Genomic DNA, 21651 nt, shown 5'->3' on the forward strand with positions numbered 1-21651 from the left:
TATCATTTATTATCACATCATGTATCATTGATTTTGGTTGCTTGGCATGAGTGTTGTGTGCACGAGAGACTGGAGAGATTGATGATTGAGGGAGGCCGAGGGCCTGTTTGTGAGTGATATTGATGGGATCGGGCTATGCGCCACAGCAGGTACTAATGATTCATGATGGGATCGAGCTACGCGCCGCAGCAGGTTTTATTAGTGCTTGGGCAGGATCCGCCCCTCCGAAGTCTGACATACCAGCAATGAGCGCAGGTTGTATTGATTCACGATGGGATCGGGTTGCACGTCGCAGTGGGTACCGTACAGTGCTGAGTGACTGAGTGCGATGAGTGAGAATTGAGATAGTCAGGTTGAGTACAATGAGAGTGTGAGAACGTGAGGCTTTCATTGTGTTGCATCACATACGATATGCATATTGGCATATAGATATAGAGATGTCATATTCCTCATATCAGTCAGACTTGGCATATTTTATCTGTATTGAGCTTAATTGCTAAACCTGAAAGCATGTCTACATTTCATGTACTGTGTACAAACAGATCACGAGTTTTCTCTCAGATATCATTTGCCTATTTCCTGTCATTTCTATACTGTTAAATTCGGTATTTGGAATGTAATGGTTGAGCTCGTCATTGCTTTCAGCCCAAAGGTTAGACTTGTTACTTATTGAGTTGGTTGTATTCATGCTACACTCTGCACTTCGTGTGCAGATCCAGGTACTTCCGGGCTCGGAGGTTGCTAGTGTCGGAGCTTATCAGTTCTGAGACTATCGAGGTAGCTGTCATGGCGTCCGCAGACCTTGACTGTCCTCCTTTATCTTTTAGTTTTGTTTATATTGTCCTACCTTCCTAGGCAGTGTTTCAGTTGTTAGACCGTGTTATTATATAGATACTCATGTACTCAGTGACACCCGGATTTTGGGAAATTCTGTATTAAGTTGAAGTGTTTTCTTATCAGTATTTATGAGATTTTCTCTTGAATTTATCTTATTATGTTTTCCAAAGTTAAAAATGCGTGGTTTTATTGTGAAAGTCGGCTTGCCTAGTATTGTGATAGGCATCATCACGACATGTGAGATTTGGGTTGTGACATCATGAAATTTTTGTAATTATGCCATCTTGTTATTAAGAGAAAAATTAAATATTTAAACCTAAACAGTCTTCAAATATTAAAAAAATGTTATCAATCTTTTCAGAAAAGATTAAAAAAGATAAAAGCGTCATACAATAAAACAAACAGAATACTCTTTTATTTGTATGTGTGAACCCCTGATGGTAGGAGAATTTCTCTTTCTCCTTTTATATTTTATTTTCGATTGGCTTCCCAATTTAGAATAAGGAAAGTAAGAGGAAAATGACATGCGATGTAACCAAGCTGAAAATTTCCAATTAGGAAAACAATTCTCATATTCCCACTTTTTTTTGTCCATCCAATATTCTTCGAAGACCTTAGAATTCCCAAATTTTGTTATTAGATCACAAAAAAAACACTTAAAAGTTCAAGCATGGAAGAATATGAGATTTAAGAAGTATAAGCGGTAAATTAATGGAATAGCCTTAGTCCATTGCGGAAAAATACACTATCACGCCTTTTTTCTTCTTCTTCTTCTGTCGTTTTCTTTTCGTTTTTGGTCCACTGAATACGGTGTAGCTAAAATCTTGTATTGTACATTACTGACATAACTCAAATCTTAATCTAAGCATCTTAGCTTAGATTTCCAGTTCTAGCATACTTATCGATTTGACTGACATCGAGTATTTTGTCCATCCCGCTAGGCAAGAGAAACCTAAAATAACAGATAAGAAATACATAATCAGCCAAACTGTTAAATTAGCAACCAATGCCAAAAGGAAACAAAAGAAGAAAAAGGTAGCAAAATTGAAAAGATCATGTATATATGAAAGAATTTAACTATTTTTTTCAATTGGGAGAAGTAAGAATTTAATTTATAGTGTAAATTATTTACACATATTGCGAATTTAACCGATTATAACAGGTCAATCATCATAATTTCTGGTTATCATATCAGGTTTATTATGAATAAATATGTTGTTGTAAGTCAATTATGTAAAAAACTATTTACTTTGTCTCGTATTATTTGACACACTTTTCTTTTTAGTCTGTCTAAAAAATAGTGCATTTTTATATTTAGAAGTAATTTAACTTTAAACTTTCCATTTTACTTTTATTGGAATAATTTATAGACACAAAAGTTCATGCTTTGTTATTGTTTACCATTAAAACGGATAACAATTAAATTTGTACGCGGTTTTAAGGATAGTGGATTGATTCAACACAAGTAATCAAGAATGTTAGATAAACGAATTAGAGATAAAATGAATAACCAAACCAGTTGTGATGTTAAGGATGGGCTCGAATTTAAGCTGAACAATAGTTTTGCCCTCAGCCGGACCCTCGATTCGAAGCCAAATGTATATGAAGAACAACAATTAAAATAAGAACTTTTCAATAGCTGAAAAGCAGAGAAATAAGTTTATATTATCTCGATATGCGTGTTACAATGTATGTTATCAAAGAAAAACTTCTCATTTATATAGTAGGAGAGTTTCACCCATAGTATAAGTCTAAAAAGGGTAAAAATCCTCCTCCCTCATTAATTACTAATCTGTAACTGCCATCGAGCGAGATCTGCGTCATGATATCCGGTTGGTTCTGGATATCACGGCCCTATATCAGTCGCCCGCAACCGTTCATGCGCTTCCCGAAGTCGCAGAACTCGTTTTGGTCCGGGGCGCGTTGTTTTATCAAGTTCACTGGCGAGCACTCCGTTCGGGCTTAGGTACAAGAAGTTCCCGGCTTCGATTTCGATCCCATGTATTCATATCCTTGCTTCGTTTGACCCACCGGGAAATCGAGATGAATGTTAGCCCCGGTTTCACCCGTATACAGATAGTCCCATCATTTCCAAGAGAGTAGGTTTTCCGAAATGATGAAAAACGGTAGATGAACCCTGATTCCTTCCTTCGCACGTTACAACCGAGATCACGGAGAAGTCTAAACGTCACATCAGTCGCGTCGTTCTGACTTCGGACACGTGTCAATCATCACTGGTTGCCTTCGAATGTGAAACGTCGCGTATTAATTACATTTCCCCCTATAAAAGATTCGACCCCCTTCACTTCTTTCACTTTCTGATCCTATCTCTTACATTCGACTTTATAAAGGCTTTCAATTTTCTCAAATCTTCATACCTCGCTTCTTGAACCTTCACATCTTCATCTTTAACCTTCAAACCTTCACGTTTTGTCTTGGATTTTCAACCCAGAACTTCATATCTTCACTTCTAACCTTCAAATCTTCATGTGCCTTCTTCAAATCTTCATATATATTTCCAGATTTATGATGGCCAAAACTTCCACATTTGTACCATAGCAAATGACCCATTAATCATCCCACCCAGCCGCAGATGTCGAGGTGGACATCCCCGAGGTGCTTCCAGAGCCTCCTATGAAAAGATTCATACCCGGGGGTTGTTCTATCGGGGACAATTTCAAGGTCGAGAAGGCCTCCATCAAAAAAGACCGAGGCGAAGGAGCATGGAGATACATATGCTCCGTCACTAAATATACCATTCCCATAGTCCGAGAGGACTGTAAATGGGAAGGCAAAGACGTGGTTATCCCCGGGCCTAAGGATGACATCACTACCCACGTGGAGGGGTATTTTAAGTGTTTACACTTACCCTTCCACCCTGGGCCCAGTAATACTGGCCTTTTGCAAGAGGTACGAGGTATGCCTCGGGAAAATCCACCCGTCCCTCTAGAGGATCATGATCCTCCTATGCTACTTCATAAACAACACTGAATCCCCTCGGTTCACCCTCGACCACCTACTCCATCTGTACAGACCTCGAATTTTCCGAGGGGGATTAATCAAGCTTGTTTGTCAAGCCAGCAAGGCCCCTTTTTCGAGCATCAACGAGGATCGAGATCGAGGTTGGCAAAGGCATTTTTTCGGGTAAAGACTAAAGACCTGATCCCTCCCGAGTTCTTGCCATTCCCCGAGAAGTGGAACGCATCTCGTAAATGTAGTCTTTCATTAAGTGTCGATTTCCCTTTATTTCTTCTCTCATAGCCAGTATTTATGGTCGTGCAGTTGTTCCTCGGGTTCCTAAAGCGATCCCCCGGTTCAAGGAGTGGATTGAAGGGATCTGTCAGCAGATTTCATACTACGAGCGCATGTGGCGCACACTTTCGAAGGGCAAATGGGAGGTCCATTCTCATGGTAAGGCTCTCCCCTGAATAGTTATTACTACGCCCCACGCTTACATGATGCTGACCTTCTCTTTTCCCTCGTAGGTTTGCCAAAGACAACCGAACTTAGGCCGCTAGATGGTGATGAGGATACGTCGTTACCCATCGAACCCTCCATTTCGGCACAGCCCCGGGCTGACACGGAGGAGAAGAAGAGGAAAAGAAATTCCTCAGGTTCCCCAGATCCTAGGGTGAAGATAAAAAAGAGGGTGGCCACTCGGACTCGCAAACAAAAGAAGATTCCTAAGTCCCAGGTACCGGACTCTGACTTGCTTCATCGGCTCAGGGATGATCCTGAAAAAGATGATATCTTTGTCGGCTACGGATCAACCCCTGCTGTGGATCAGGCGGCGACCGAGGAAAGGAGCCACGAGGCCGATCCCCTTTCGACTCAAGAGGCCGAAGTGGAGACGGGGTTTGTGACCTCCCGAGAAGCCATTTCTATTCCGAAGGAGGCGACCAGTGTGATAGACATCATTGAGACGCCCTCACATACCGAGTCCATGATTTAAGAGGCCCAAGCAGGCAAGGAAAAATCAAGTGAAGGAGCTCAGGGTGCAGAGGATCCTCCCCACTCCTTCTTCGATGGCATGGATATGTCCACATTAGAAGATTTCTCCGGGCTGGGTCACTTGGAGATACCGAAGAAGGACATGCCTTCGGGAGCTGATGGGCCGAGTACGAGCCCAAGATTAGTGAAGCAATTCCCTGCATCGAGCGTGGACCCCGAGCGCAAGAGGACGGTTGTTCTCACAGTCCCGAAGGATGCCCGAATCCTTTCTACTCTGGTAGGGGTAGCTAGCTACCTTCTATGCCTAGTGACCGAGGAGGACCATGCAAAGATGAATGAGGTAGGCACGTCGAGTCTTTTTAACGTGGTGCAGCAGGCGCTAAACCGAGTAAGATTCTAACACTTTCATACTCCCTTCATGAATCCCACTTAAGTTTTCCCTTGATGTCCATTACTAGTTCCAATATTTTACAGGCTTGAGTGCCTCATCATGAAAGCTTCCTCCGGTACCACTTGGAAACCAGCCAGCTCGAGTTCCAGCTCAAATAATAGGTCCGAAAGAAGGACATGTGCCGGCTTCTTATTGAGCAACAGGATGAGGACCTTAAAGACCTCCGGGCCGAGCTGGACAAAGTTCAGAAGGAGGCCTCAATCCTAAATAGGGAACATGTTGACTTGGTTGAAAAGGTATAGGTCTTTGATGTTAAAAACGAGGAACTATTCATGGTGACTAACAACACAACCTCGCAGGTCCAATAGAAGATTGACCTGATCGACCAGCTCAGAGCTGAGATGATTGAGGTAAAGGCCATGGCTGAAGTGTGGAAGGGTGGGATGGACATGTTGGCTTCAGAGAAGGAAACTGTTAAGGCAGAGTTGGCGTCTGTTGAGAACCAACTCCAGGTGGCGAAGGACAAAGCTGACAAGTGGTCTTAGCGGAATAATGATCTCCGAGCTCAGCTGAGCTCGGCGGTCCAGAACGGGATGTCCTTGGAAAAGTATATGAGGCGCTAAAGTCCAAATTGGACATGACCTCTGCTGATGTCGAGGAAATGGTGGCCTAGTACAAGGCTGATGTGGAGGCTGTCGAGACCCGCCTAAAGACCAAGGCTGAGTATGTGAAGTGGTTGTCCCAGAGAGAGACCCTCGAAGAGATACACGCCCGAGGTTTCAACCTGTCGGCTGAGGTCGAGGAAGCCAAAAGGCTCGAGGCCGAGGCAAAGTAGCTCTATGAGCCTAAAGGTGTCGAAGGCTCCAAGGGTTCCGAGGGCTCCAAGGGATCCGAGGGCTCCGACGGTTCCGGTGACGAGTCAGGTCCCGGTGAAGACCAGGCATAAATGCCTTAGTACTTTTTTAGTTTTTGTTTTTCCCTCATGTATTTTTTTTTTTGTGTGTTTATTTTGAGGCCATTTTTTATTGGACCTTTGTAAATATACTTCGGAATATATATGAAATTTTCCCTTTCTGGCAATATCGTGTCTTTACTTTTTCAGTATCTTTTTATAATTTCTATTGATGTAGTGTTTTTCATGCCTTAACATAGAATCGAGTGTAGTTATGGGGCATTCATTTTTCGAAGGTCCAAATGGAGCATGACCTCGATAAAAATTTGTTTGCTCGAGGCTTGGAAACCTCGTTGTGACCGGAGGTTTTCAAGATACTTAAATCATTTTAGACGATGCTTTTGTCGAGGGTAACCTTTTAGAAGGTTTTGAATTCTTATAAAGGCCTTACTTTCTGATTATGAGCTTCAGATGCCTCTGAGCCGCTTTTAGGGTGGTCGTAGCCTTTTGTATTCGGGCACCGCCTAATAGGTTTTGTGCCTTCGGGATTTGGTAACCCGGGTTTCCCAAACTTTCTTCGGGCGACAGTCCCCGAGTAGAGGTAGCCCTTGGGCTCGATAGTCCGCGAGTAGGGGTAGCTCATGGGTTCAATAGTCCCCGAGCATGGGTAGCTCATGAGCTTGATAGTCCCCGAGCAGGGATAGCCCGTGGGCACTTATGACTCGGGATTGGAGAAGCAAGAAAATGCGTAATACCAAGGCGGGGCTTTGTTTCTTTTCTTAGTGTGTAAAGTACATGATTGAAAGCGCATAAAAACTTGTATTATGTCTAGAGTGAACTATGTGAGCACGGTTCATACGACCGTTTGGACCTTACAATGAATCCTAAGCACCAAGCCTTAGCTTTGAGGTCGAGCTTGATAGGGCTCGGATACTATTGACATGAAGTGAACGATCATTGACTCCGATTTGAGACCGGTCTTCGAATCTAAGTTAGCACGTTTTACTGTTGCCTCGTTAAAAACCTTGTCGAAAAACCCATTTTGGGACAAGAACGGTTCAAGGGAAAAAGTGTGTAACTCGTGCTTTCAGACCTAATAGCTAAATCCATCCTTGGTCGTTGCCTGCAAATGTTAGTCCGATTCATAACATAGTTAAAGAGTAATTGATATCATACCTTAGCAGTAGTACCACTTTAGGTGTGTCACGTTCCAGTTGTTTGGTAGTTGCACATCATTTCCTGCTTCGAGTTTGTATGAGCCTTTGTCAATAATTCTGACGACTCGATATGGTCCTTCCCAATTCGGTCCCAGCTTCCCCTCGTTGGGGTTCCAGGTGTGTAATGTTACATTCCTCAACACCAAGTCCCCGATCTTGAAGTGTCGGAGGTTGGTTCTTCGGTTGTAGTATCTTTCTATCCGCTGTTTCTGGGCGGCCAACCGGACTAGGGCAGCCTCACGCCTTTCATCCAATAGTTTCAGGCTCGTGATCATGGCCTCGCCATTTGACTCTTCGGTCACATATTGGAACCTGAGGCTCAGTTCTCCCACTTCACCTGGTATTAAGGCTTCGGCTCGGTAGACAAATGAAAATGGCGTGGCCCCGGTACTAGACTTCAAGGTCGTACGGTATGCCCACAGGACTTCAGGCAGGATTTCCTTCCATTTCCCTTTGGCATCGGTCAACCTCTTTTTTAGGTTTTAAAGTATGGTCTTGTCTATTGATTCCATTTGTTCGTTCCCACTAGGATGGTAAGATGTTGATAGTATCTTATTAATCTTGTGATCTTTTAAAACTTTATTTACCTTGCTGCCGATGAATTGTTTCCCATTATCGCAAATGACCTCGATTGTTATCCCGAATCGACATATTATGTGGTCCCAGATGAAGTCAATGACTTTTTTCTCTCGGACCTTTTCGAACGCTTGAGCTTCGACCCATTTGAAAAAATAATCGGTCATGAATAGTATAAACTGAGCCTTACCGGGTGCCCATGGCAGGGGACTGACGATGTCCATCCCCCACTTCATAAATGGCCACGAGGATAGGATCGAGTGGAGTAGCTCTCCTGGTTGATAGATTATCGGTGCGTGTCTCTAGTAGTCATCGCATTTTTGTACGAAGTCCTTCTCATCTTTCTCTATTTCGGTTCAATAATAGCTAGCCCTAATTAATTTCCTGACCAAAGATTCTACCCCCGAATGATTCTCGCAAGTACCTTCATGAACTTTTCTTAAGGAGTATTCGGTATCTCCCGGTCCCAATCATCTGGCTAGCGGGCCATCGAAGTTCTTCTGAATAGTGTCCCTTCGACCAGGCTAAATCTGGCAGCCTTGGTATGCAGGGCTCTCGATTCCTTGGAATCCAAGGGCAATTTCCCAGTCTTCAAATAGTCTATGTACTTCTTCCTCCAATCCTAGGTTAAACTCGTTGAGTTTACTTTGGCGTCCATTCCTTGAATTGATGCAACGTTACATATAATTAGTCTAAATACCTTCGCATTCGTTCCTCTTTCACTTCAAATGTTCCATTGACTTGATTCACCACGAGGAGGGAGTCGCACTTAGCTTCGATCACCTCGGCCCCAAAGTTCTTATCCAATTCGAGACCTGCAATCATGGCCTCATACTCAGCCTCATTGTTAGTCAATTTCACAGTTCTAATAGACTTCCTAACTACATTCTCCGTAGGTGGTTTCAGCACGATGCCGAGCTCAGACCCTTTTGTGCTCGAGGCATCGTCCATAAAAAGGGTCCAAATTCCCAAGGCAGTCCCCGAGGTTAATAATAATTCCCTTTCGACTTCGGGTATTAAGGCCGGCGTATAGTTGGCCACGAAGTCAGCCAAAATTTGAGATTTTATGGCAGTTCGGGGTCGATACTCGATATAGTACCCGCTGATTTCGACGGCCCATTTGGGCAACCAGCCCGAGAGCTCGGGTTTGTGCATGATATTCCTCAGTGGGTAAGAGGTTACGACACATATGGTATGGCATTGAAAGTACGGTTTTAACTTTCTGGAGGCTCTTAGCAAAGAAAGCGCAAATTTTTCCAGGTGAGGATTCCTTGTTTCGGCTTCTCCTAGAGTTCTACTGACAGAGTAAATAGGAAATTGCATACCTTCCTCTTCCTGGACTAAGACTCCACTTACCGCCGCCTCGAAAATTGCCAAGTAAAGGTATAGTTGTTCGTCCGCCTTCGGAGTGTGGAGCAGGGGTGGACTCGATAGGTACCGTTTGAGTTCTTCCAAAGCTTGTTGGCATTTTGTAGTCCAAGAAAAGTTATTCTTCTTCTTCTTCAACAGTGAGAAGAACCGATGGCTTTTGTCTGAGGACCTCGATATAAACTGCCTAGGGCAGCTATACGCCCAGTCAGCCTCTGAATGGCCTTGACGTTGTCCACCACGGTGCTTTGATTTTGTCAGAATTGATCTCAATTCCTCGATTGGATACCATGAAATCGAGGAATATTTCGGATCCGACCCCAAATGGGCACTTTTCTGGGTTCCGCTTCATATTGTATTTCTTCAATATGTCGAAGTTTTTGTGCAAATGTTTCAAGTGGTCCTCTTCTTGCAGGGACTTGACTAACATGTTGTCAATATAAACTTTCATTGATTTTCCTATATGTTCTTCGAATATTCGATTTACTAGGCGTTGAAAGGCGACACTAACGTTCTTTAATCCGAATGGCATTACGTTATAACAATCGGTGCCGAATTTAGTGATAAAGAGCATCTTTTCTTGATCGCCCAGGTCCATCTGAATTTGGTTGTACCCGGAATAGGCATCGAGAAAACTGAGTATCTCATGCCTAGGTCCATCCCGAGTGGACCCTATTTTAAGGAGCTTAGATACCCCGTCCTTGATGAATGTATGCTTAACCTCGAATTGCGGTCTCCTCTTCTGCTTAACCGGATGGAATTTTGGGTCCAAGATCAGCTTATGAGTGGTTACCTCTGGCGGGATCCCTGTCATGTCAAGATGGGACCAAGCGAAACAATCTATGTTAGCTATGAGAAATTCAATGAGTTTTTTCCTAAGCTTGAGAGTTAACCCCGTGCCTAGGTATATTTTCCAATCTGGAAAGTGATCGATCAATATGACTTGCTCCAACTCCTCGACCATCGATTTGGTGGCATCGGTATCATCAGAAGCTATGAATGATCTAGGAACTCCGTAATCATACTCCTCGCTCTTCCGGTTCGGTCGGGACAGGTATCGGTGATTGCTATTTAATTTCTTCCTTCCTGTTCGGCTCCGTGTTCTTCGATGTCGAGACCCTAGGCACTGGGATTACCTCGTCGACTGCAAATATTTCCTTTATAGCTGCCTACTCTTCGTAGACCGTCTTGATTCCTCCCGGCGTAGGGAACTTCCGTGCCTAGTGTAAGGTTGAGGGTACCGCCCTCATGTTATGAACCCATGGCCTTTCGAATAGGTCGTTGTACCTCGTGTCCCTTTCGATCATGTATAATTTTGTCTCTTGGATCATCCTGGTGATGTTCACTGAGGGTTATTTCTTCTTTAATAGTTTCTCATGCCATGTTAAATTCATTCAACACCCGAACCGCCAGCACTATTTGGTCTTGTAACCCCAACTGCTCTACTACCCTCGATCTGATGATGTTGGCCGAGCTACCTGGATCAATCAACACATGTTTAACTCGAGATTTTATGATAAGTACAGATATTACCATTGTGTAACTAAATAGTTCCCTCCGGGACGTAATCTCGGGTGCGATTTTCCCTCGTGATGGATACTTTAGTGCACTTTATCATTGGCCCTTGGAGGACATCGACTCCTCCAATGATCATGTTGATGACGTTCTGAGGTTCTTCTTATTCGGTCTGTTTATTGGAGTCCCTGTTCCTGAAGTAGTTTTTGGCTCGATTACTCATAAATTCTCGAAGGTGCCCATTATTTAACATTCGGGCAGCTTCTTCTCTCAATTGTCGACAGTCCTCGGTCCTGTGGCCATGAGTGCTATGATACTTACACATCATGTTGGGATCTCTCTAGGTAGGGTTGGACTGCAATGGTCGAGGCCACTTGGATTCCTTGATGCGCCCAATGGCTGATATGATGCTTGTTGCATCAACGTTGAAGTTATACTCTTATAATCTTGGTGCTTCCCTTACCCCGAACAGCCTGTCGAATCTATTTTTGCTCATCAGACCTCGGCTATTGGACCCTCAATCGCTTCCCTTTTCGTTCCTGGTGGGGTTGCGTCCGGAGCCGTTTTCCCTTCAATCTGCGTTGTATGGTTGATACCGATCTCGGACCGGCCTTGATTCATGATCGACGACTCTCTTAGACCTGTCGTCAGTTCTGATGGGATAAACGGACCTGGAAGGGGCTTCGAGTTGGTCGTCCTCGACTCTGATTTTTGACTAGTACTTGTTGTGGACGTCGTCCCAAGTTACCGCCAGGTACTTTACCAAATTTTATTTTAGCCGTTGCGAAGCCAAAGAGCTTCGGGGGTTAAGTCCTTGAGTGAATGCCTGAACGGCCCAATCATCCGCAACCTGAGACAAGTCCATCCGCTCCATTTGAAGCCTTAACACGAACTCCTTGAGCATCTCGTTGTCTCTTTGCTTAACCTTGAAAAGATCCGATTTTCTGGTCTCGATGTTGATGGCCCCGGTATGAGCCTTCACAAAAGCATCTGTGAGCATAGTGAATGAGCCAATAGAATTTGGGGCTAAGTTTTGGTACCATTACGTTGCTCCATTTGACAGAGTTTCTCCGAACTTCTTTAGTAACACCGACTCGATTTCATCGTCGCCTAAGTCATTGCCTTTGATGGCACATGTATAGGAGGTCACGTGCTCATTTGAATCCGTGGTTCCATTATATTTTGGAATATCGGGCATACGAAACTTCTTCGGGATTGGCTTTAGTGCCGCGCTCGGAGGGAATGGCTTTTGGATAAATTTCTTGGAATCTGGTCCTTTTAATATCGGGAGTGCTCCCAGCATTTGGTCGACCCTGGAATTATATGTTTCCACCTTCTTGTTATTGGCCTCAATTTTCTTTTCACCTGATCCACCGACTTCGTTAATGCTTCAAGCATTCTCATAACTTCGGGACTGATCCCGGACCCAGCTTCACCCGGTCTCTCGGTGATCTGCTCATTTCTTTGGATGTTCTCCCGGGACGGTTCGGGCTCAACTCTGCTGGAGGTGTGGCTTTGATTTTGCAGCTGCGCTATCGCCGCCTGTCAAGCCTGTAACATTTCGAAGAAGAACCGTAGGCTAACCCCATCACCTTCGTCTTCGGGCGCTTCTCGAGCTGTTGGTCGGGGTCCTCCACGGATGCTGTTTTCGGGATCAATTGGCAGGTTGACATCGATGGCCACTTGTGAGTTAGTATCGACTTGGTCAGTAACTGGACTCCATTAGGATCGGCAGGAGATACCTCGTTGCTAGGCACCAGATTGTTGTTTTCGCCATGATTGCCATACTCGGCGTCAACGTTCAGGTGGGCGGACTGAGAATTTGACATTTTCTAAACTGACCTGAAATTAAGACTTTAAAGAACTAGCATAAAATGGAGTGTGTTATGTAGATTTGTATCAAATAACCACTATTATCCTTAGCCGCACGATGGGCGCCAAACTATTTATCCTTAAAACGGATAACAATTAAATTTATACGCGGTTTTAAGGATATGTGGATTGATTCAACATGAGTAATCAAGAATGTTAGATAAACGAATTAAAGATAAAATAAATAACAAAACTAGTTGTGACGTTAAGGGTCGGGCTCGAAGTTAAGCTGAACAGTAGTTTTGCCCTTAGCCGTACCCTTGGTTCGAAGCTAGATGTATATGAAGAACAACAATTAAAATAAGAACTTTTCAATAGCTAAAAAGCAGAGAAATAAGTTTGTATTGTCTTGATATGCGTGTTACAATATTTGTTATCAAACAAAAACTTCTCATTTATATAGTAGGAGAGTTTCACCCCTAGTATAAGTCTAAAAAGATAAAAATCCTCCTTTCACGTTAATTACTTATCTGTAACCGCCATCGAGCGAGATCCACGCCATGATATCCGGTTGGTTCCGGATATCACGGCCCTCTGTCTCTCGCTTGCAACCGTTCATGCGCTTCCGGAAGTCTCAGAACTCATTTCAGGTCCGGGGCGCGTTGTTTTATCAAGTCCACTGGCGAGCACTCCGTTCGGGCTTTGGTACAAGAAGTTCCCGGCTTCGATTTCGATCCCATGTATTCATATCCTTGCTTCGTTTGACCCACCGAGAAATCGGGGTGTATGTTAGCCCCGGTTTCACCCGTATACCGCTATTATTTTTTTATTTCTTAAACTTCATGAATCAAATACGGTCCCAAAAAAAAAAAAAAGAAATGGAGGAAGTAATAAACTATTTGTGCACGTAAGTTAAACTCTTTATAAAACAGGGCAAAAGAGCATACCGATCTATTAGAACTTTTGCCATGGATTGGCATCCACCAGGAATGGTGGATTGTAGATTAACAGCAATATTTGGATTGTGGATACTTTGTCGAAGGTGAACCCATCCATGTTCCCCATTTTGTTCATCTGAAACTTTGGCCCTGAATTGTAATCAACATTTTCAAATTTCCGACAAAGTATAGTGTTAATCTTTCTTAAAATTACAATCTTGTATATATATACCTGTACATAAAAGCATCAATTGCAGCAGGATCATCATTAGTGTCCACAAGACAACCATCACTTACCCAGCAGTCTCCACAGGCGTCAAGTTCCCATCCTGGTAAGCTTCCTTGCTACAGGTGAACGAACACACATTTCTTTAATATTCATTTCTTTTTCGATAGAAACTTTGAACTAACAAAGAGATATGATGTACCTCAATATGGGTTCTGAATGCTTCGATGGCTTCAACTGCTTTTGCTTTAGCATTTCTAGGCTCAGAAAGAACAATCATTCTGACTTCTGCCGACTCCAATGGCTCTTCAAGATCCTCTATAAGACTTCCAATGTCGCCTTCTGATCCCTCAAGCTTCATTCTTACCATTTCAATTATAATTTTCACTACCATGTATGCACCTGCATGCAATGTTTTAAAAGAATTAAGGCATAAAATGGAATTAACCATGCATGCAAGAATAGACTTACCATCATCAAGAAAGTGATTTTCTTTCAAAGCACCATGGCCACTCGTTTCCATCATGAGATGTGTTTCAATGCCATCCTTGTTAAGATTGACACCCTTGTCAATCACATTCCTATAACCAACTCTATACAAGCAATGTTGACCTCCTTTATTCCTAATAAATTTAGTTAAGGCCATACTCGTGCGAGCATCAGTTACAATGGTTGTACTAGGGTGTTCCTTGAGAACAATTGCTGACATAAGTGCAATGAGCCGGTCACCATTAATGGTATTTCCTTCACTGTCCACAACGCCGCTCCGGTCGACGTCTGTGTCGAAAACAATGCCGAGATCAGCCTTGTTTTTTAGCACCCCGGCTCTGGTTAAAGCCATGGCTGTCTTGTCCTCCGGGTTAGGAATGTGATTAGGGAACATTCCATCTGGATTTAGGTGGAGAGAGCCAAATGTGTCTGCACCAAGCTTGTCTAACACATCCCAGGTAAAGAACCCTCCTGATCCATTTCCCGCATTAACAATAATCTGCATTTTGCCACCTTTCGTCACTTTATAAAAAATAAAAAATTTAGCTAAAATAACCTACTTCCTCTACACGCCTTCATCGATGTTGTTTTTTGACCGGAAGGCTGAGAGCTAATCGAGACTTTGGACTATCCGGACACATACTTGGTTCATGCATGTTTGTTGCCAGGAGCAATAAGATCAAATTGGTAAGGATTAACACTTCATTTCTATAATGACCCGGCCGGTCGTTTTGAGCATTGATATTCCGTTCGGTGGTTTGAGGTCTCGAATAGCTTCATATGATGCATTATGACTTACGCGTATGGTCGGTTGTGGTCTTCGAGTTGTTCGAAATTGATTTGGGAGAATGACTCTCATTTTAGAAACTTTAAGTTGTAAGTGTTGACCAAGTTTAACCTTTGTGTATTTGACCTTAGATCAGAGTTTCGATGATTCTAGTAGGTCCGGATGGTGATTTAGAACTTAGGCGTATGCCCGGATTTGCATTTGGATGTTTCTAGAAGGTATTGGCACTATTTGGCGAAAGTTGGCAATTTGAAGGTTTGGAATGTTCATAAGTTTGACCAGGAGTTGACTTCGATGTGATCAGGTTCGGATTGTTGTTTCGGAAGTTAGACTATGTTCGTTATGTCATTTGAACTTGTGTGCAAAATTTGAGGTCATTCCGAGTTGATTTGATGTGGTTCGGTAGGAGTTTTGGAAGTTGAAAGTTCAATAAGTTTGATTTGAGGTACGATTCGTGATTTTAATATTATTATGTATGATTTGAGTCCACGAGTAGGTTCGTGTTGTGTTGTGGGACTTGTTAGTATGATCGTACGGGGTTCTACGGGGCTCAAGGGTGAGTTTCGGATGAGTCTCGGATCATTTTCATGTTTTTGGATAAATCTGGTTCTGGTGTTTCGCATATGTGCATAATGGAGTGCAGATGCGGGTACTGCTTCTGCGAGGTTTGAGTCGTTTCTGCGAGATTTTGGCATGTTCAGGTGTTTCGCTTATACGGATGAAGGATCGCAGGTGTGGTGGTCGCATCTGCGGTATATGGATCGCAGATGCAAGAATGAGGCATGAGTTGAGTGTCCGCTTCTGCGGTAGTATTTGCGCTTCTGCGATGTCGTAGATGCGGTAGCAATTGCGCGGGTGCGGTTCTTAGTCTGGCAAGTTGAAGTCGCAGATGCGATCTTTGTTTCGCAAAATGCGAGAGCGCAGGTGCGCGAGTTGGTCTGCAAATGAGGAAATGCCTGGGCAGATTATATTTAATTCGAGAGTTTGTTTATTTTATCACATTTGAAGATTTGGAGCTCAGTTTTGTGTGATTTTGGAGACCACATGGATTGGGGTAAGTATTTTTTTTTATTCGATTTTAATTATATTCCATCTTCAATTTTGGCATTTGATTGATAATTCTAAAAGGGAAATTGAGGGTTTTTGTCTAAACTATCCTAAAGAGAATTATTGAGTTTTGAACATCGATTCGTAGTCGGATTTGAGTGAAATTAGTATGGTTGGACTCGTGTTCGAATGAGTTTTCGGAATTCATGAGTTTTGTTGGATTCTGAGGCGTGGGCTCGAGGTTGACTTTTTGGTTGACTTTGAGTAATTGATTAAAGATTCGACTTTTATCGCTTGGGTTTGTTTCCTATGGCACTATTTGATATTTTTGAGTTGCTTTTTTCTAGTTTCGAGCCGCTCAGAGGTGGATTCTCGCCGGATGGCATTTCTAGAGTATTGTTTGACTTGCTCGATATTTGATTTGGCTTGTTCGAGGTAAGTAACATATCTAAACTTGGATTTGAGGGTTATTATCCCTGAGAACTATGATATTTGTGATGGGTTGGGGTGATGCGCGCGTGCTAGGTGACGGACGTGTGCATGCACCGAGGTATTCATGATCCAGATAGTTCTTAGGCTATTATGTGCCTTGTTTTGCTATCATGCTTATTTGATATCATGTTTTCTCCATCTATATTACTGCGTGAGATATTATTCATGCTTAAAAATCATGTCTAGTCCACTTGCTTAGTTGTTTGAGATATGTTAGGGCTATTTTCGTCATGTTGAGCTATTTGCCTTTACCGTAGTCATACTGTACAGTCATGATAGTTACATCCGCATGTTATATCTCTGTCTCTGTGCACTTTTGATATGTTGTCTTACATGTTATTGGTGTCCTTGTACGTGACACGAGATTAAGCTGTATTTGAGGTATATTGTGATATTCTGTGTTATATAATTTGATTATGTATCCGTGAGATGTGAACCATTGAGACTTGAGAGGATTGATGACAGATGTAGGCCGTAGAGCCATATTGTGAGTTATGTTGGATCGAGTTGCACGCCGTAACAGTTATATTGATATTGAGGTGGCGCATATGCCAGGCCCCACATTAGGCTAAGTGGCACTAATTTCGAGGCTATGCGTGCACGAGGCCCCACGATTGGGCTATGTGATTATGATTAGCGCTTGGACATGATCCGCCCCTCCGAAGTCTGACATGCCAGCAGTGGGCACAGGCACAGTATATATACACGTGCTTTGGTGAGGGGCTATTGAGCCAGGCACTTGTATAGCGCTAAGTGATTGTGTGTGCGATGTAGTGGGGCATTCGAGCTAGGCACCTTGAGTGTGCTGAGAGTGAGTGTACTTGATGATATCACTATGAAATTATTAACTTGACATGTATATTTGACATATAGATATAGAGATGTATTTTCCTCATACTAGACGGTAGTATGACATTAGATAATTTGACATGTATATTTAATATGTAGGCATAGAGATGTATCTTCCTCATGCTAGACAGTATATAAAATCATTTAATGACTTGACATGTGTATTAACATGTAGGTATAGAGATGTACTTTTCTCTTGCTAATTGGTAGACGTAAGTCTTATTTGATGTTGGAAATTGGAAAAATACAGTTCTTTAGATTAACTCATGTTTAATTTATTTCAGTGGTAAGGTTTGGACTTGGACGGTTATACTTGAAAAGCATGTCTATTTTTTCGTAACTGTGAACGAGCTGAACATAATATATCTTAAGTTATTTATTTTTACTGTCTCCATTATATTATTATAAATTGTTATTGGCTATTGGTGTTGGACTCTGACCGTCTTCCGAGCGCGTCACTACTTTCAACTTGAGGTTAGGTTTGTTACTTATTGAGTACATGTGGTCGGATATACTCATACTACACTTCTGCACCGTGCGTTCAGATCTTGGAGTTGATGCTGCTGTGTATGGTGGGAGCTAGTATTAAAGGTGTACCTGCTTTCCGGATATAGCTACCACATGTCCTAGGTAGTTTTAGAGATTGTATTCTATTTATGTACATTCCAAATAGATATTGTATTATTTCATACCAGCTTTATAAATCTAAGTCTTAGTGGATCGTGACTTGTACTACCAATCCTTGGATTATTGTATAAAATTCAGTTATTTCACTTGTTGACTCTTATCATTGTTATTAGAATTGTGTTGATTGTTAGTTGGCTTATCTAGCGGATTGGGTTAAGTGCCATCACGACTAGGCGGATTTTGAATATATATTATACACTAATTATATATTTATTATACACATATTATATAGAAAAATAGGCATGAATAAAGGATTATAGTTACTACGATGGGTATTGAGAAAAGTATATATAACATGTATATATTATGCTTGCGTATTTGTATGAAAGGTGTATCTACACTGATATAATGCATACACATTATTTATGCGCATTCAGTGTACATATAATTTTATATATATTATGTATATGAAGTGTATATATACTATATAACTTATAAGCAGCGCATATAGAACTTATAATATATACATAAAATGTATAATTAATATGTCATGTGTATGTAAAGTACATGATCTATCTCCGACAAACACTCTCATTCTTTCTTTCCTTTTCTCTTCTAGATCGTATTCTTTGAGTTCAATTAATATTTTTTCTTTTACTTGCTGAAGGGGGTTTCGGTAGCTGTGCTATTTTTTTTTTGTGACAGTTTATTTTGTATTCATTCTGACTGTTGCTTTATTTTTTTCCTCTTTTAGATCTTAATTATTTTGGATTGATGATAAAATTTTGGGGTGGATGAGGCTGGTCCACGAGTAGGTGAGTATAATTTTTAATAATCAATTTTTAGGGGTGTGGGTGGCCGTTGTGGCAGTGCTATGGTGAAATATATATATATATATATATATATATATATATATATATATATATATATATATATATTTATAGTTTTAACCGAGTGTCCGGATGGAATGGCACCTCGATCCTTCTACATAGATCCGCCCCTAGATCCGCCCCTGAATGGCGATGCAATGGGATGAGGTGGTGTTACCGTATTTTTGGAGTTACTGCATTTTAAGAGTTGCACTGTACTGACAATTCTAATGTCTTTTTAGGCTACTAAATGTATATGAAATCTTATGTTTACCGGATGTAATAAGTTTGCGGCGGGTGGCCACATGATTTTTTGTCTCAATAGTATTTGATGGTTGGAACGGGCCTTAGAGTGACGGTCCGCTGAAAACCCAAAAAGGGATAAAGCTAGGCCCAAATATATGTCCAGCTTTTAATTAATGAAAACGGATCCTTAGCTTTTATGGTCAATATTGCCCTGTACTTAGATAAGGTTGCTGTGGCTATGCATGCATGGCTGACTCTCACACAGGCAAGAAAACAAAACAAACTTAAGTACTCCAACAAATGTTGACAAAGACCAAAACAGCCTATAATGAAGTTTGAAAGAGTTGAGGAAGAAGAAGAGAAGAACCTGAAATCCTTTGAGAGGAGTGTCATAATGGGAAGGATGGTTCACTCTTTCCTTTATAATTTCTCGTAGATGCTTCGCGTAAGCGCTCATAAAATCCACCATTGTCGGCGTTATTGGCAGTCTCGTTGATACTTTAGCAAGCCTGTTTGCGTATTTTCGAGCTGCTTTGTCGCATATTTCCTCCACTTCTGGTGACGTTAAACCTCCCTTTTTCGTGAAGAATTTAAGACCGTTTCGAGTGTAGGGTAAGTGGGATGCAGTCATCTGCATGCAAAACACAATACTTTAGCTTTTATTGTTTCCATTTTGGAAGAATCTAATCTAATTTTAAGTTTAAGATAACATAACTGAAGTTATCAGTCAAAGGCTGAAATTGATAAAAAATATTTCAAATAATAACTGAAGTAACTCATCACAATTTAACCACGTTAATATGATTTGATACAACAAATCAACCAACAATGGTACGTTGTGGTGGAATGGTAAGTTTTCCTTCATCATTAACCAGAGCTTTCGGGTTCGAGCCCTGAGTATGAAGCAGTCGCCTTTGTTAGGGAGCACTTTAAACCCCTCCCCCACCCCCAACGTGGGACTTTCTGGTGTGAATCCGGCTTGGTCGGACCCCAATACGGGTACCGGACACCCGGCGGAAAATCCAAAATAAGATACAACAAATCATACAAACAATACAAAATATGTAACTAATATATTAGCTAATTAGCAGATCAATTTTCTTATAATGAATACTATGGCTGTGTTTATACGACATGACGATCGAGATGCATATAAATCGGGATACTTTAGCTTAATTTGCAATAATTATGCTTAGAATAAGTGGTAATTTCTGCTTTGGAATGTATATTACAGTTTTCTTTCTTTTGGAACAAAGTTATGGTATCAAAATTTTCCAAATTAAGACATGTGAGAATAAGAAAGTTTGTCATAAAGCTGTACAAGTACTTCTTAAAGAGGTTAAATTCCGTATTAATATGACTACTAACAACATGAAACAGTTTATAGCAATCTTAATTTGGTTTCATAGAAAATCAATCAGTTAAGATGCATCTTGTAAATTTTTTGTAGCGTTAGTGTATATATATTATATTAATAAAAAATTAACACTAATGCAATCCATCAATATTATACCATTATTGAGGCATCATATTGAAATGGAGGAAGAATAGTGCTCATGAAGCAAGCTGGTGTTGTTGCAAGTCCCATGTCAAACACCATGCACCCAGCCCTAGAAAGCCCTGCAAATACAGCCACACTCAACATATTACCCGAAATTCGAGGGTCTTTTCCGAGAGAAACCCTAACACCTTTCTCCTTCTCCAATCCATTAATCACCCATTCACCAAAACTTTCTGCTATTGCCTCAACAGCAGGCGGTGTAAGATCCACACTTCGACCTTTTTCACCTTGCAAAGCAACCCCACGAACGTCGGATCCGTTTTGTAGCCTTTTAATCTTATCCATTTCTTCAACGTCATTATACTTTGCAGTGCTACAAGACTCTACTCTAAGAGAAGATTTATTCAAGGAAATATGTAACTTCTTGTGAATTGGTTTATTCATTGGTAGAGAAGGGAAGTTGGTTCTTGAAGCATTAATGGTTTGAATAGAATGTGATGGGTTAGGAGTGGAAGCCATTGCTATGCACAACTTGGCGCTCTATCTTTTGGACCAAAAATAAGAAGCTTGGAGAGATAAGAATTGACTCAATGAACTATTAGCCTACACTTGTGTTTCCATCCAAGGGAAAATATCTTTCTACAAACTTCAAAATAATGACTGATATTTTTCTTGTTTTATTCAAGGCATATCCTCTGGTTCAGGAAGAGCATGTGCCTTTTGAAATATTTACTCAAGTAGAACAAGGATTTTTTCCTACTACACAATAACAAAAGAGAAAATATCAGGACTGAGAAAAACGCAAAGACCAGATTACTGCATAGCCCAATTCAAACCACTCCCTAAGAAATACTCCCTCTATTCAAAAATAATGATGTGATTCGAAAAACAAGGGTTAACCTATATAATTTTGTCAATTTGGAAATTAATTCCTTGGTATTCGAATAGAAAATTTACCAATAGACATGTTATACAAAATGTTTACCCGTCAAACGGTACAGTTGAATTTGTAATGTGGTTT

At 41.5% G+C, this 21651-nt stretch overlaps 1 protein-coding gene across 2 annotated transcripts; it reads right to left on the minus strand.

Moving 5' to 3' along the window:
* Nucleotides 1-1518: 1518 nt before the first annotated feature.
* Nucleotides 1519-21275, minus strand: LOC104100389 (uncharacterized). 2 transcript variants are annotated; one of them, XM_009607601.4, is made up of 7 exons: nt 20643-21275; nt 19497-19760; nt 14195-14711; nt 13926-14125; nt 13730-13842; nt 13507-13647; nt 1519-1789 (listed from the first exon to the last, which is right to left on the minus strand). In XM_009607601.4, exons 1-7 carry the CDS (start codon nt 21147-21149, stop codon nt 1708-1710), a joined length of 1824 nt encoding a protein of 607 aa, XP_009605896.1. In that variant the 5' UTR covers nt 21150-21275; the 3' UTR covers nt 1519-1707. The 2 variants fall into 2 exon arrangements, with proteins under 2 accessions (XP_009605896.1, XP_009605895.1); XM_009607600.4 differs by lacking the exon at nt 1519-1789 and adding an exon at nt 13088-13374 and having other exon boundaries at nt 20643-21235.
* Nucleotides 21276-21651: the final 376 nt, after the last annotated feature.

Source organism: Nicotiana tomentosiformis, chromosome 8 (assembly GCF_000390325.3).
Source record: "Nicotiana tomentosiformis chromosome 8, ASM39032v3, whole genome shotgun sequence".
Taxonomy (NCBI): domain Eukaryota; kingdom Viridiplantae; phylum Streptophyta; class Magnoliopsida; order Solanales; family Solanaceae; genus Nicotiana; species Nicotiana tomentosiformis.

What these genes read in the sequence shown, in the direction of transcription:
- LOC104100389 (XM_009607600.4), bottom strand. Translation starts at nt 21,149, where the DNA reads ATGGCTTCCACTCCTAACCCATCACATTCTATTCAAACCATTAATGCT. An exon ending in CATTCAGAACCCATATTGAG is followed by an intron (nt 13,843 to 13,925) that starts GTACATCATATC and finishes GTTCACCTGTAG; the next exon opens with CAAGGAAGCTTACCAGGATG. An exon ending in ATTGATGCTTTTATGTACAG is followed by an intron (nt 13,648 to 13,729) that starts GTATATATATAC and finishes ATTACAATTCAG; the next exon opens with GGCCAAAGTTTCAGATGAAC.